This window comes from Rhinatrema bivittatum, chromosome 6 (genome assembly GCF_901001135.1).
Source record: "Rhinatrema bivittatum chromosome 6, aRhiBiv1.1, whole genome shotgun sequence".
In the NCBI taxonomy this organism is placed as follows: Eukaryota; Metazoa; Chordata; class Amphibia; order Gymnophiona; family Rhinatrematidae; genus Rhinatrema; species Rhinatrema bivittatum.
Window position 1 is genome coordinate 141,844,471 of NC_042620.1, and position 17,358 is coordinate 141,861,828.

General features: G+C 48.1%; 1 protein-coding gene across 1 annotated transcript in view; it reads left to right on the forward strand.

Annotated features, from left to right (window-relative positions):
* Positions 1-17,358, forward strand: part of ANKAR (ankyrin and armadillo repeat containing) — a 381,604-nt gene that overhangs the window by 202,256 nt on the left and 161,990 nt on the right. Inside the window, 1 exon segment of the mRNA XM_029605998.1 lies at positions 15,387-15,595. Coding sequence (XP_029461858.1) covers positions 15,387-15,595 — 209 coding nt within the window.

A 17,358-nucleotide genomic window follows, 5' to 3' on the forward strand; every position in this document is an offset into this window, starting at 1 on the left:
AAGGCCGTCGGTGAGACAAATTTTGGTAGTCCTCGGCCACATGGCAGTAGCTATTTTCACGGTTCCCAACACCAGGCAACACATGAGACGTCTGCAATGGGGGCTAAAACGCCAATGGAAACAACATGGTGGCTCCTAGACTCCACCCTGTCCAAAGGAGCATTATTCAGTCTTCCTCCTCATAACGCAGTCTTAACCACAGATGTGTTTCGCAAGGGATTGGGAGCACATCTCGAGATTTACGAAGCCCAAGGTTTATGGACAATCTCTGAGCAGACCCTGCAGATAAATTTATTGGAGCTCAGAGCAATTCGAAATGCGTTACAAGTGTTTCAAGATCACTTAAAGGGCCGCAGGGTCATGATCTACACAGACAATCAAGTGGCAATGTTTTATAGCAACAAACAAGGAGGGTCCGGTTCATGGTCCCTTTGCAAGGAGACCCTGACAATCTTCAAACATGCTCACCAACATTGCATACATCTGCAAGCAACTTACCTACCAGGAGTAGCAAATATAAGAGTGGACAGGCTAAGTCGCATCTTTCATCCTCACAAATGGACACTCAATTTGGAGGTAGCCCAAGACATCTTCATTCAGTGGGGGACGCCTGCAATAGATCTCTTTGCAACAGAGATCAATGCTCAAGTTCCCAAATTCTGCTCAATAAAACCAAGTCAGTTCAGAATCGCCCAGGATGCCTTACTCATTCCATGGACGACAGGCCTCCTGTATGCCTTTCGTCCCATACCACTCATAACAAGGACAATTCAAAAGTGCATAGCAGACAAGGCTCAACTGATACTTGTAGCTCCAGCCTGGCCAAGGCAACCGTGGTACAGTTTCCTTCTCCAACTGTCCATCACGGACCCAATTCGGTTACTGAATCGCCCAGATCTTCCAAGATCAAGGGACGCTTCTACACCTGCTACACTCATCTCTCCATTTGACAGCATGGAGATTGAGAGGCTCCTTTTAACAGAGCAGGGAGTTTCCACTTCGGCACAGACCATTTTGTTAGAATCCAGGAAACTCTCAACAAGGAAACACTATAGCTATAAATGGAAATGATACTCTATCTGGTGCACTTCTAACGGTGTACCACCATTAAACTGTTCACCTGAGTTACTCATGGATTATCTACATACACTGTACACAGCTGGTCTTGCAACATCATCCATTAGGGTTCATCTCAGTGCCATAGCGGCATATCACAGACCACTTAACAATATTCCTATTTCCAATCACCCCTTACTATCTCTTTTCATCAAGGGGTTAAATCACCTTCATCCTCCGATCTCCAAACCTCCAGTTCCGTGGAATCTCAACATATGCTTCCCCCGTTTGAGCCCATGGACTCAGCACATATTAAATACATCACATGGAAGGTAGTGTTACTGGTTGCAGTAACATCAGCATGACGAGTCAGTGAATTACAGGCCTTGGTCCATTATTCTCCGTATTTACAGTTTCATCACCAAAAGGTGGTTCTCTGAACTCACCCGTCCTTCCTACCAAAAGTGGTTTCTCAATTCCATCTCAATCAGACCATAGTACTACTCATCTTTTTCCCTAAACCTCATGCAAATGACAGGGAAAGATTACTGCATACACTAGATTGCAAAAGAGCTTTAGCATACTACAAAGAAAGAACAAACTCGGACTCCCATGTTTCTCAACTCTTTGTCTCTTTCGACCTGAAGGTGCCTGGACTACCGGTGGCTAAACGCACCATCTCCAGCTGGATAGCACAGTGCATCAAGTTCTGCTACGACAAACAGAAGCTACAGCTACATTCTGTTCCCAAAGCTCACCAAGTTAGAGCAATGCCGGCCTCCTTGGCACACCATAAACATGTACAACCCATAGACATTTGTAAGGCAGCTACATGGTCATCGCTCCATACCTTCACATCGCACTACTGCTTTGATCAACAAGCAGCCACTGATGCGAAGATAGGGCATGCAATCTTCCAAACTCTATCCTCTTGTACACGATGACTGCCACACTGTTCATGATCATGTACAAACATATGTAGCATAAACAATGTGATCAGGAGCTTGGGACTCCCATGACAGCATGGCTAATTCAGCCCTGCTATCAACGGAAAAAAGCAAGTTTTCTTACCGTAAACAGTGTTTCCGTAGATAGCAGGATGAATTAGCCATGCTGACCCACCCTCCTCCCTGGCAGTCACCGTCTTTTCGACTATACTACAGCTTAATCACAGACTGAGGAGAATCTGTTACTTTCCTGCGCGGGAACACACGTGCAGCTGCAGAGAGCTAAAATCTAAATCTCTGCTTGGTAAAGCTCCGCCTCCCGGACCTGATTGACAGATCCCATGACAGCATGGCTAATTCATCCTGCTATCTACGGAAACACCGTTTACGGTAAGCAAGCTTGCTTTTCCCTGCACAGGTCTCCCTTCGCGTACGTTTATTCGATGCTCGGTGAGTACTATGCCCTGTTTTTTCAGTCGGTTCCTGTCACCTCCTTGGCCTGCCAACCGACTGTGGCCTCTCTCTCCCTATGTTGTCAGCCACACATAGCCTGCGAGTGTCCTTCTATGACACTGCCTGGTTATTAGCGCTAGTGGGACAGGGACTTCCACGGTTTCTGTTGCCGCCAGGGCCCCTGTTGATTCAGGTCCTTCGATTTCCTCGGTACCCTCGCACAGTCGATGCCCCCATCGCTACCATTGGTACCCCCTTCAGACCGTCCTGGACTCTCAGATGCCATCGGTACCCCTCCCCCCCGCTGTACTCTGATGCCATCGTCCCTGATTCATTTCTATCAGTGCCATCCATGTTTTTTCATCCATGGCACTGATTTTTCCTTGAGTTTCATCGGTGCCATCAGTGCCCAGATGGATGCCCTCGACGTACACCTTGTCTCGTCGCTGCCATCCATGCTCGGGTCGATGCCACCGTAGCCCAGGGCACTTCCCTTGATGCCAGGATCATTTCCATCAATGCTATCCTTTATTTTATGGATGCCATCGATGCCCAGGTCCGTTCCATCGATGGGCATCGATGCCAGGTCTATTCCATCGATGGGCATCGATGCTAGGGTTGATTCCATTAATGGCCATCGATGCCAGGTCGATTCCATCGATGGACATCGATACCCAGGTCATTTCCATCGATGGAAATCGATGCCCAGATTGATTCCATCGATGGGCATCGATGCCAATGCCAATTCCATGGGTGGCATCAATGCCAAAGTGGATTCCATCGATGCCAATGTCAGTTCCATCAATGGAATCCCATACCAACATCGATTCCATCGGTGCCCATGTCGTGCCATCGATGCCCATGTCCATGGCATGGATGCCATGGATGCCATTGGTGCCCGAGTTGATCCAATCGATACCGTCGACGTCCGTGGCCATACCATCGATGCCAGTGGCCATGCCACCGATGCCGTCGGCACCCGCCTCCATACATCGATGCCCTCGATGCCCACGTCGTTTCCATCGGTGTCTTCGACGTTCCTATCGATATGGTCATCGACTCTGTCGATGCCAGTATCATTTTTCTGATACCAACGTTGGTTTTTCGATTATTCGATGCCACATCGTTCCCATAGATACCTACGCCGATGCCGTCAGTGCTCCATCACTGTCATTATTGCCCTGGCCGAGTCATCGATGTTTTTTCATATATATTTGTGACGATACCCTCGAGGTCGCTTCGGCTGCCATCGACACCGTCAATACTGACATAGCACCGCCACATAATGCTCTTGCCTAAACACAGTGCTCCATGCTTTGGGTTCTTATTAAAGCCCCTTATTAGCCTATGACACTACATAGTGCCAGGAGCAGTGCAGGCATGCTGACAGTCCGTCATCAGTTGCCATCCAAGACAGCGAGGGCATCCATCTCGGCGCTGGGGAAAGACCGGGCCGAGCACCGTGGCATGCATCATCACCGACATGGTGACCGTCCGCCACCGACGCCATCCAGCACATCGGTGCTATCCTTCTCGATGTTGGACAATGCTCGGGCCGAGCAACATCACCACTGCCATCGGCACTGTTCCACACAGTTTTGGCAGTGCTTGGTGCTCCAGAAACACCGGAACAAGTTCCGAAGAATTCCTCACTGGCGTCACGAGACATCGAGCCGCTGCAACGAGGGCCGGGTTCACGAGCTCGTTAATCGGCTCCCCTATTCCCGAGGTGTGCCCCACTGACCTCGGTGGGGGATTGTGGCCCTCCACAAAATACTACAGTGGTTGCGCCAGCCACCCTCAGCCTGTCTCCTCTATACCTGCGCCACCATACCAGGCATCAGAGTTGAGACGGGCGTCTACTCCCTCGATGACTCCTGGAATCCACGGAGCCAGCAGTCTTCACCGGCTTGTCCTTCGGCGATCCACGTCGGATGGTAAGTACCCCGCTTCTGTGGCATTCCCATTGAGATGTGTTCTCTAATTCGGGCCACATGGTTCGAAAGGTTCTAGGTCATGTACCTTCCAAGAACCATATTAGTGTCACATATCGCTATGCCAGCTATGTCAGCCACAATACCAAGAGAACCTCTCTATCATTTCTTTGGGATTGCATCAGGGCATCCTCCCTTTTTCAGCAACGAGGCTCTGTACTGATTAATGCTCTGGCTTCTGGTTCCTGCTTCAGAACCAAAGTTCCAGGTGCATTTGCTGATCTGCTAAACACGAGATCCAGCAAATACTGCCTCAAGTGCAAGTCCACCTCATAGCCTGACGACAGGTCTCGATGTTTCCTTGTACAGCACAAAGAAATGCGGGTAAGACTTTACCACTCACACTCCCGTAGGAGGTTACATGATATCCAGATTACATCAGCCCCTCCAGTTGGACACCTCCTGGTCTCCCAACTGGCCGGATATCAGAGCAGCCACCCCACCTTGTACCAAGGTTCCCGGTACACTCCCCCAGACGCTACAAAGCGCAGAGGGGGGTAGGGGGAGGACTTGGGGAGTTTTAATTACACTATTCTTTCTTTCAACAGAAAGTAGTTACTCTCCACCCATCCTGGACCTCAGAAATTCCAACTTTCTTCAGAAGGCACAGGTAAAATGGTATCTCTCGTTACCATGCTTCCATACTGCAGTAAGTACATTACATCTAATCTTTCTATGTGCTTCATGGTGAGTCAACAATATTACAATCCCAAGCTCTGCCGGTTGCACCAGCTTCGGCAACTGGGGTATTCATTGAATCACTATCGTTGAATGCTGCTTCTCTGCGGAGTGCAACATCACGCTTTTCCTTGCATGGACAGCTGCATAACCACAGTCACTCCATGCAAGGAGCTCTCACTTCTTCATGACTGACTATACATTTAGTAACTGGGATTACTGTCACTGCCATAAATCCCTTATACAACACTTCTGGACACCACAATGACAATGACCTTATACAACACAGTCTGGACACCACAATGACCTTCCTGTCCAGCATACGCGCAGACATTCTAATAAATTATTACATGTCCCTGCGCGCATTTTTCCATAACCTCAGCCCCTCAATTCTTCATTGTTGGGCTATGGGGTTTTTTCACTATGCACTTTCCTCATAGATCTAAAACTGCTATGGGTTAGATTCAGTGAAATTCCATTATCATTGGGTCTAAGCTGTTCAACCGCTTTTGTTCCTCATCTATATTGCAGATCTAGAACCAAAACCTAGTCTGATCCCGCTCATGCTCGCATTTCCTCAGAATTGTAAGTTTGACCTAAAATCTTCTCAACCCAATATGCATCTATTCAGCTCCAGGCGCAGTTTCACATAAACTTCCTGGAGCTTGTAGCCATGAGTTATACCCTTATGCCTTCCAATACTGCCTCTGCAACAAATCTATGTGCATACAGACAGACAGCATAGGGACAATGGGCCGGATTTTAAAAGGGTTACGCACATAAGGTACACGCGTAACCCTTCTAAAATGGCCCTGCGCACCGAGCCTATATTGCATAGGCTTCCGGCGCGCACAAAGGCCCGGGATGCGCGTAAGTCCCGGGGCTTTCTTGGGGTGGGCGTGTCGGGGGGCATGACGCGGTCGGCGCGTCATCTGGGAACTGTGTCGTGGGCGTAGTTTTGGCCCAGGGGCGTGCCGGGGCATGGCTGCGGCCTCCGGACCAGCCCCCGGACCGGAACATGGCACACAGCAGCCGGCCTGGCGCATGCAAAGTTATGCCTGCCTCTAGCAGGTGTAACTTGTGCGATAGAGGTGGGGGGGGGGGGGGTTAGATAGGGCCGGGGGGTGGGTTAGGTAGGGGAAGGTGGGGGGAGGTGGAAGGAAAGTTCCCTCCGAGGCCGCTCCGATTTCGGAGCGGCCTCGGAGGGAACGGGCAGCACGCGCAGGGCTCGGCGCTCGCAAGTTGCACAAATGTGCACCCCCCTTGCGCACTCCAACCCCGGATTTTATAAGATACGCACGGCTACGCGCGTATCTTATAAAATCCAGCGTACTTTTGTTCGCGCACGTGCTGTGTTTTAAAATGTACCCCAATATGCTTTCCAACACACAAGCAAGCACAACCTCTTCGCTGCTCTGCAAGGAAGCTGCGCAGCTCTAGCCTTGGCCCTTGCTCACTTCAAGCATCCTCAGGCTACTTATCTAAGAGATTTACTGAACGCACTAGCAGACCTTCTCCATGTAGGTTTCCATCCTCTTGAATGGTCTCGGACTACATGTGTAGCGGGAAAAATCTTCTAACGCTGAGGTCAACCGAACTTGCCCTCTGCGTCCGAATCGAACCATACGGTGCATAGATTCTACTCCTTACCCATGTTTCCAATGCATTCCCATAGACACCTTTCTTCCATCAAGGGCTTCTTAAATGTGTCTCTTCCGCTGCCTTTCATAGCCAGCACTCTTCTAATGCTGAACCGGGACGGGGTTCCCTGTTCCTCAGACCCACGTCCTGGCCGAGACCAGTATGCTTCCCATACCTCTCAATCTATCACACCAGTAACCAATTTGCCTTCTCACCATTCAGTCACAAATCGTAGACTCTCTGATGTTCTCAGGTACCGGTAGCGTCACAAAACCTTCCACACATAAATCCTACCATTCAAAATGGCATGATTTACCACATGACGCATACAAAAGGGTATTACCCTTTTTCTTTTTTCTACACTACTCTTTTCTCCTGCTCCCTCGGATTCTGCTCCCCAGACATCCTCCACATATTTACACCGCTGTTCCAATTGGTGTATCTTTTGGGAGTGGAGATACCCGATTAACGGTAAACCCCTTCTGAGTCAGCTTACCATGGATTATCCACTGATCAAGCCGCCTCTATTTTCACTAGTCACGGAATGGAACCTATATCTTATCCTTATAAGTCTCATACGTTCTCCGTTCGAGCCTTTCCATTGCTCTCATTTCACAATTTGACGTGGGAAATTTTTTCCCTCATAAATGTCATTTCTGCCAACAGGGTCAGTGAGTTACACACCTTGTTACATACTCATCCGACCCTGCGTTCCTCCATGACCGAATGGTTTTTACGTATTCAACTTCCTATCTTTCTTAAGGTAGACGTTGCATCTCACCTTACTCAGAATATACTCTGCCCATTTTTCCCAACACCTCTCTCTCACCAGAGAGAGAGGGCTTTTTCCACTTCTTGCACAGCAATAGTGCACTTGCATTCTATCTAGATCGCACTACATTCCATAGGAATTCCACCTAATTCTTTCCTTCTGTGGCAAGAGTCAAGCTGCGAGTTCCAGTGGGCAAACAGACCTATTCCTCCTAATTGACGGTCTGTATCTCTTTTTCCTACCAACAAGCAGGCATTTCACTACAACACTGTGTGTAACCACACTCTGTTGCATCCGTCCCAGCCTTAATAGCTTCCCCTCGGCCGCTGCTGCATATACATATTTATCAGGCTGGAGCCTGGAGTTCTCCCCCTTTACAGCCCATTCTTGCTTAGATACGACTAGCCAGTATGCTCCATGTTTGGCCAGTCCGTCTACTCTTATTCTTTTCGGTTTCACTGCCCAACATCCTTCCACCAACCCATTAAGGGTTTCAGGATGCCCACCGATCCAAATTCCACCCCCATCATTGCGCCTTTCGCGCGTCTTGGGTGCATTTGCTGCTCTCTCGGGCATCCTCAGCTCAGTACTCACCCATATGTGAGGACTACCATCCTGCTTGTCCTGTGAGAAAGCAAATGTTGCTTACCTGTAATAGGTGTTCTCACAGGACAGCAGGATGTTAGTCCTCACGAAACCCACCCACCACCCCGCGGAGTTGGGTCTGTATACGTTTTTACGTTTATTTTAGTTTCGCTTGCGCTTTAGCTATTAGACGAGACTGAGGGAGATACCTGTGGCTCACAGGGATAATTGCAGGCTGAGCATGCTCAGTGCACTCAGTGTGCCAGTGTCAGTCAAAGCTTTGTAGAAACTTTGACAGAAAAGTTTTCCGTACAGGGCTCCATCCTGTGATGTCACCCATATGTGAGGACTAACATCCTGCTGTCCTGTGAGAACACCTGTTACAGGTAAGCAACATTTGCTTTATTGAGAGAAACGCCGTATAAATTCTTGAATTGCAGGCATGTGCCTCAATCATGGGCTTACAAAACCCATTTAACTATGTCTGATCTCTGGTACCTCCTTTGAGAACCCATCTGGTTCTCAAAGGAGGTGGCTGACAAAATAAAGGCTAAAAGAACAGTGTTCAAGAAATATAAAAGATCCCAAAGGGAGGAGCACAAAGAAGAATATCTGGTAGAACTGAGAGAGACGAAGAAATTAATCAAGATGGCAAAAAGTCAAGCGGAAGAGAGGATTGCCAAGGAGGTAAAGAGAGGTGACAAAACATTTTTCAGATACATCAGTGAAAAGAGAAAAGTTCAAAGTGGTATAGCGAAATTGAAAGATGGAAAGGATCAATGTGTGGAGAGAGACGAAGAAATGGCAGAAATATTAAACGAATACTTCAGTTCTGTGTTCACTAAAGAGGACCCTGGAGAAGGACCGTCGCTAGTTAACAAGAAACTGGAGGGGAGTGGAGTAGATGTAACTCCATTTACAGTAGAAAATGTATGGGAAGAGCTGGAGAAACTGAAAGTGGACAAAGCCATTGGGCCTGATGAAGTTCATCCCAGGATACTGAGGGAGCTCAGAGATGTGCTGGCGGGTCCGCTGTGTGACCTGTTCAATAGATCCCTAGAAACGGGAGTGGTGCTGAGTGATTGGAGAAGAGCATTGGTGGTCCCTCTTCACAAGAGTGGGAACAGAGAAGAGGCTGTAACTACAGACCGGTTAGCCTCACTTCAGTGATGGGAAAAGTAATGGAGTCAATTTTGAAAGCGAGAATAGTGAACTAGCTACAGTCGGGAGAATTGATGGACCAGAGGCAGCATGGATTCACCAGGGGAAGATCCTGTCAGACAAATCTGATAGACTTTTTTGACTGGGTAACCAAGGAACTGGATCAAGGAAGAGCACTTGATGTCATCTACTTGGATTTCAGCAAAGCTTTTGATACAGTCCTGCACAGGAGACTGGTGAATAAAATGAGAAGCTTAGGAATGAGTGCCGAGGTGGTGGCCTGGATTGCAAACTGGTTGACGGACAGAAGACAATGTGTGATAGTAAATGGAACTCTCTCTGAAGAGAGAGCGGTTTTAAGCGGTGTACCGCAAGGATCCGTGTTGGGACCGGTCCTGTTCAATATCTTTGTGAGCGACATTACGGATGGGATAGAAGGTAAGGTTTGTCTTTTTGCGGATGACACTAAGATCTGCAACAGAGTGGACACGCCGGAAGGAGTGGAGGGAATGAGACGGGATTTAAGGAAGCTGGAAGAGTGGTCGAAGATATGGCAACTGAGATTCAATGCCAAGAAGTGCAGAGTCATGCATATGGGGAGTGGAAATCCGAATGAACTGTATTCGATGGGGGGAGAAAGGCTGATGTGCACGGAGCAGGAGAGAGATCTTGGGATGATAGTGTCTAATAATCTGAAGTCAGCGAAACAATGTGAGAAGGCGATAGCTAAAGCCAGAAGAATGCTGGGCTGCATAGAGAGAGGGATATCGAGTAGGAAAAGGGAAGTGATTATCCCCTTGTAAAGGTCCTTGGTGAGGCCTCACCTAGAGTACTGTGTTCAGTTTTGGAGACCATATCTCCGAAGAGACAGAGACAAGATGGAGGCGGTCCAGAGAAGGGCGACCAAAAGGGTGAATGGTCTTCATCGAATGACTTATGAGGAGAGATTGAAGAATCTAAATATGTACACCCTGGAGGAAAGGAGGGGCAGAGGTGACATGATACAGACTTTCAGATACTTGAAAGGTTTTAATGATCCAGACAACGACAAACCTTTTCCGTCGGAAAAAACTCAGCAGAACCAGAGGTCACGATTTGAAGCTCCAGGGAGGAAGACTCAAAACCAATGTCAGGAAGTATTTCTTCACGGAGAGGGTGGTGGATGCCGTTCCGGAGGAAGTGGTGAAGACCAGATCTGTGAAGGACTTCAAAGGGGCGTAGGATAAACACTGTGGATCCATAAAGTCTAGAGGACGTGAATGAAGAGTGGGTGGCTCACGGGAATGACGGTTACTGCCTGGAGATAATACCCTTATTCGATAAACATACACACGGTTAATGTGACTCCAACATTGCTCTAAGCTTCAACGGCAAGAGGAAATGTGGAAAAAGATTTGCATTCACAAAAAAGCGGGGAGTAGCTGGCTTGTTACGGCGGTTACTACCCCAAACCAAATAAGCCTGGTATTTCACTTTCAATGCATATCCAGCATAGCTCTCTGCTTCAATGGCAGGGGAGAATGACTGATACATCACGCATATCCAGCATAGCTCTCTGCTTCAACGGCAGGGGAGAAAGTCTCATAGTTCACTTTCAATGCATATCCTGCATAACTCTCTGCTTCTATGGCAGGGGAGAAAGTCAGATACTTCACTTTCAATGCATATTCAGCATAACTCTCTGCTTCAATGGCAGGGGAGAAAGTCAGATACTTCACTCTCAATGCATATCCAGCATAACTCTCTGCTTCTACGGCAGGGGAGAAAGTCTCATAGTTCACTTTCAATGCATATCCTGCATAACTCTCTGCTTCTATGGCAGGGGAGAAAGTCAGATACTTCACTTTCAATGCATATTCAGCATAACTCTCTGCTTCAATGGCAGGGGAGAAAGTCAGATACTTCACTCTCAATGCATATCCAGCATAACTCTCTGCTTCTACGGCAGGGGAGAAAGTCAGATACTTCACTTTCAATGCATATCCAGCATAACTCTCTGCTTCAACGGCAGGGGGAATGAAGAAAAGTAGATCTATATACAGACAACAACCAACAAGGTCTGAATTATTTAGTCTGGGTAAACAAATAAGCATGGGTATAGCTTGCTTTTTGTGGCGGTTACTACCCCTAACTAATTAAGCTAGATATTTCACTTAGAGGCAGTTCCAACACTGCTCTCTACATTAAGGGGCGGATTTTCAGAGCCCTGCTCGCGTAAATCCGCCCAAAACCGGGCGGATTTACGCGAGCAGGGCCCTGCGCGCCGGGAAGCCTATTTTACATAGGCCTCCCGGCGCGCGCAGAGCCCCGGGACTCGCGTAAGTCCCGGGGTTCTCGGAGGGGGGCGTGTCGGGGGGCGGGCCCGGTCGTCGCGGCGTTCCGGGGGCGTGTCGGCAGCGTTTTGGGGGCGGGTACGGGGCGTGGCTACGGCCCGGGGGCGTGGCCGCGCCCTCCGTACCCGCCCCCAGGTCGCGGCCCGGCGCGCAGCAGGCCCGCTGGCGCGCGGGGATTTACGTCTCCCTCCGGGAGGCGTAAATCCCCCGACAAAGGTAAGGGGGGGGTGTAGACAGGGCCGGGTGGGTGGGTTAGGTAGGGGAAGGGAGGGTAAGGTGAGGGGAGGGCAAAGGAAAGTTCCCTCCGAGGCCGCTCCGATTTCGGAGCGGCCTTGGAGGGAACGGGGGGAGGCAGCGCGGCTCGGCGCGCGCAGGCTATACAAAATCGATAGCCTTGCGCGCGCCGATCCAGGATTTAGCCGATACGCGCGACTACGCGCGTATCTACTAAAATCCAGCATACTTTTGTTTGCGCCTGGAGCGCAAACAAAAGTAGGCTGTTCGCGCTTGTCTGAAAATCTACCCCTAATGGTGGGGGTGGAAGGGAAATAGAATCAAAAGGTTACTAAGAGCCAAGAGTAACAGATAAGAATGAGAAAAAAAAAAGTGCAAAACTTGCTGGGCAGACTGGATGGGCCATTTGGTCTTCTTCTGCCGTCATTTCTATGTTTCTATGGTAAACAAGGGTTCGTATTGACCTAGTTTCCTAATATTGTCTTATATTGTTTCTTTCGGGACAGCACTACTATTGTATTTGGCGAGCCTGCTAGTCTACAAAATTCCAATGTCTTCCCAAGTTTACTTATTTGGCATTTTTGCAGAGTTGAAACCCAGCTTAAAAAATAGACAAAAATTGTTTCTACGGAAGTCTTTCTTAATAGCCATAAAGGCAAGTCTGTCATCATGGACTATGGCAAACTGCCCAGTGATCATTCAATGGAAATTAAGATTGCACAAACTCTTAATTTTAGAGATTCTGATGGCAAAGTTTCTCCAGCAATGACATATCTTAAATTGGAAATTTGGCACAAGTATTTGATGTCATTATCCCCTCAAGCAAGAAGTTTTGTATTTAATTCCTAGCCAGAACTACCCACATAAGTCCGTGGATTTGTGAATCTGGGGATTTATAGGTAAATGGATTTGCAAGCTAGAATCTGAGGATTTATAATATAATGTATACTTTATGGTGTTCTCCACTGATTTAAATGCACAAGTGTGTATGGGGTAACTTTAGAAGTTTCTTTATAGAGGGATATGTAAGTCGGGGGGGGGAGATGGGATCTCCTGTTTACTGTTGTTAATATTCTGTATCACTGTCTTTTATGACTGGTGTAAAAATTAAAAAAGAGTTGAAAACAATACTGTGTAAACATGTATGCGTTCAGTGGAAACATAACAAATATGTGCATGCAATAAAACAATGTAATGTGAACTGCTTGCATAATGTGTACTAGTGAGAGGTCCATATTGTCTCTAATACATAAATGTATCTGCATCTTTCTGCTTTCTTCACCTTTCAACATGTAAATGCACTTTACCCATGTAGGTGTAAAAAATTGCTACAATATATGCCATTGAATTGTCCATAGGATTTACCCTTATAAGTGCACTTTACCTGCGTAAATGCTTTTGAAAATTGGTACAATAGTAGTTATATTTACACATATAAATCTTTTTGAAAATTACTCCCTAACGGGTACATTTTAAAAGGCCTGCGCTCATAAACCCCGGGATTTACGCATGCGGCCGGGCCTTGTGCGCACCGGGCAAATTTTCAATAGGGCCCGGCAATGCGCATAAACTCCGGTACGTGCATAAGTGCCGGACCTCTTCGAAGGGATGGGCCAGGACAGCACCACTGATCACTGTCCCGAAGACTTGCTTGCTGGCAGCCAGCCGACGCGCACAACTTACTTCAGTTCAGGAGCTGAAGTAAGTTGTAAAACAAAGAAAAAAACCCAAAAAGTTAGGGTTTAGTGGGTGGGAGGAGAGGGGAAGAGGGGAAGAGGGAGGCAATTTAGGTAGGGGTTAAGGAACCGGGGAAGGCCCGAATGTATCACCACATGGAAATTGCGAAAGTCCCTCCCCTTACATGTGCCACCCGCACATATTCGCGTGGATTATAAAATCTGGTGCGCATGTGTGCGTGGCCCACGGATTTTATAACGTGTGTGCTGGCACACACATGTTATAAAATTGGTGCATTCATGTGTGCGCGCCGGGAAGCGTTTGAAAATCTACCCCTAAGAGTACATATTTTTACCTAGATAGCATATTTTTACCTAGATAATATACTATTCAAAGATGATATCATATGTTTATGTAAAGTAAACCAAAAAAGCCTTCCTAATTGGATAGGCACCAAGATGAAAATAAGATTGGGTTAATTCATGGTATTTTTTTTTAATTGTATTAACAACTATAAGGGGGGTATTTTTCAAAGGCTTATCGCAAGCGATATGGCTGTATTGCGTGCGATAAGCCTCTATCGCACGCTTAAAGGCCCTTTTCACGTGCGATAGCATGCAAATTAGATTGGGGCGGGGAGTGGCGGAGTCGTGGCGGGGAGGGGGCGAGTTGGCGGTGACTTTGCTGCCAGCGATAGTTTTACTAACGTTATCATCGGCAGTAGCGCACCAAATAGCACCATCTTTCACGGTGGCGCTATTCGGTGCGAAAGCCGGCAGCTGGCACTCTGCACTCTGCAGCCGCCAAAATCGCACCACCGTGGTGCGAAGGCTGCGGGCTTTCGCAGGCCCGCCCCCCCCCCCCTGCCCCCCATTTTCGCAGGATTCATCATTCTGTGAAGAATGATGAATCCAGGCCTAAGAAGATGGAACTATCATCAGGAGGTGAGGGGAAATGGGTGACTGCGATGTGTGACCACGCCCCTCCCCCGACGTCACTGTGAGCTCCGGCGGCGGTTGAAAAGCGCCTCACCATCAGGCGCCAGCGAGCGGGGAGGCCACCCTCCATCCTGGGCCCCCGCAAGAAGTGAACACCATCTTAAATAATAAAAAAGAAATGGAACTATCATCAGGAGGTGAGGGGAAATGGGTGACTGCGATGTGTGACCATGCCCCTCCCCCGACGTCACTGTGAGCTCCGGCGGCGTTTGAAAGGCGCCTCACCATCAGGTGCCGCACGTCATGTGCCGAAGGGGCGCGACAAAGGGGCTCTCCCCTTTGTGCACCCCTTCGTGCAACTCTTTGTGCTTCATTTAATATTTTTTCTTTTACGTTTTCTGTTAAGTAACCTTTTTTCAAGTTCCTACCTTATGCCTTTGTTAACAATTTTATTATAAATGTTCTCTGTATTTGACTATGGAAATATTTTTTCCTGCTTTTTCTGTTTTATGTAAACCGGTATGATTTGCATTTTAATGTAAGAATGTCGGTATATAAAAATTATAAATAAATAAATAAAATAAGACAGTAAATTAAAAGGGATTGCCAGTGTTCTGGTCCTATCTGTTCCATTCAGCATTTTTTGCAGCTGTATCATCACAATTCGATAGTCTTTTATAAAGGGGAAATGAGAAGCAATTACTGAGTTCTTTATCAAGAAAACAAATCCAGTTAGGTCCCCAAGTGACTTCTGTGGTGACCAAGTACTGCATCAAAACAGTCTAAGAGGCATTGTTTGCATCAGTTAATTTTATACTTTTATAAAGTGTTATTTCTTCAATGATGCTCTCTATGTGATTATGCCATTTTATTTTACTGCTTTACTTTTTATTATACTACATTTGTCTTTCCTATAGGTATCAGTCCACTCCCCTCTTACTCTCAGCCACATCTGGATCATTAGATACTCTTGTGTATTTGCTATCTCTTGGTGCGGACTGGAAGAAAACAGATAGCTTAGGAAACAACATTGTTCATTTATCAATTCTGTACTTTCACATAGATGTTCTCAAATATCTAGTAGAGCGAGATTTTTCAGAACTTCCAGCATGGAAAATTCTTGTTGGTAAGTCAACCTTCTATTGGTAAAAAAAGAAAACAATGTAGCAAATAAGCTGTAATTATTTTCAAAATAAGCTTCCCAAGTCTTACTTTAAAAGTAATTTTCTTTGGCCAGTGTGTTCTCCTTTCTTTTTTTTTTCCTTCTAGACCTTCCCACTGCTCCTAGTCTGATCATTGCAGCATTGATCCTGAGGCTGGGAGCTATGGACTAGCGTTCTTTCTGGAACCCTGCATCATGGGCTCTACTGTTACAGTTGAGATACTGGAGTAGAAGAATAGTGGACCCTTGGGCCGGGCTGCAAGGAGAGGTCCTTATGGCAGACCGGGAGGCGGAGTCAGTGTCTGGCAAGGGTTCACCCGGAGCCCGGAATCCCCCCGGGAGGAGCCCGTAGGGACCCAGGCCCTCGGGACTTGGGCTATGCAAGAGGAGTACGGAGGCTGGCCTGCGAGAGTCAGACAGTAGGGCCAAGAGTGGCAGACACTGGACCAGGTCCGGAGTCGGACAGAAGTAAAGAGTCCAGCAGGGGTCTGAGGCAGGGCCTGAGGTCAGAAGGCAAAGTTCAGAGGCGGGCCAGAGGCTAGGCAGAGTGCTGTGGCGGACCAGGCTCGAGACGGGCGACTGGCAGGTAGGCCATGTACTGGAACAGGCCGGGATCGAGGCAGATGGCAGGCAGGCAGGCGGTGTACTGGAACAGACCGGGATCGCGGCAGGCAGGCAGGCGGTGTACTGGAACAGACCGGGATCGAGGCAGGCGGCAGGCAGGCAGGCAGTGTACTGGAACAGACCGGGATCGAAAGCCAGGAAGTCCAACAAGAAGGTCACTGCTAGCTCGGGATTGTTGTCTCGATGAGTCATGGCTCAGATCACCCCGGCTTGCCAACCTTGGTATCTGATCACCCCGAGAACTGGCAACTCCTCTCTGCCAACAGTGCACAGGAACTAATTCCCCCCAGCTCCGGCAGCGCTTCCACCACCATGACATTTCCTGGAGAGAGCACACCAGCAGCCACCCCTGCTTTCCTGGGGGCGCATCGTGCGCGGTGGCGGCACCAGGGGCCACAGGGAATGGGGAGGTCGGGGGAGGGGAGGGTAACAACCAGCTGAGGTGCGGCAGGTTTCAGCCCCGGGGGGGGGGGGGGGGCAACATGACGTGGGGCGGGCACGAACAGGGGGAGCGGGCCCAAGGCAGAAGGTTCACCTAGGGTGCCTAATACCCTTGCACCGGCCATGGGATTTCCAAATTTGAACCCTCTTTTTCTTTATATATAACCTTACTGTCCTTAGTCAGGGCCTATAGATCAAAGTTCTATCCAGAACCCAGTATGCATGCACCTTAAGTTTAGCTACTAGATGTCACTACTGCATGATGGATGAGACTCCTTATCTCACATGAGAGTTAAAAATGCTGCCTCCACAGCAGCCTCAGCCAATCAGAGGAGCAGAAGCCAGGCTCAGGAATTGAGCCCAGGTCCTCCTGCATGGGGATGTGCACCACTGCCACTGAGCTGACCTAACCAGTCATTTCGTAATGTCATCCAAAGCAATCCCAGGAGGGAGAATACTCTGAGGGTAATTTTTCATTTAAAATAAATAGGGGAGACTTTAAATAGGAGAGAATTTTTTTTTCTCAATACATAATAATTGATGGAGGATGTGGTAAAAGTGTTATTTTTTAGCTGGGTTTTAAAAAGGGTTGGACAAATAAGAAACATCCAAAAACCATTATTAGGTGGGCTTGGGGATATTTGCTGCTTATCCCTGGGAGA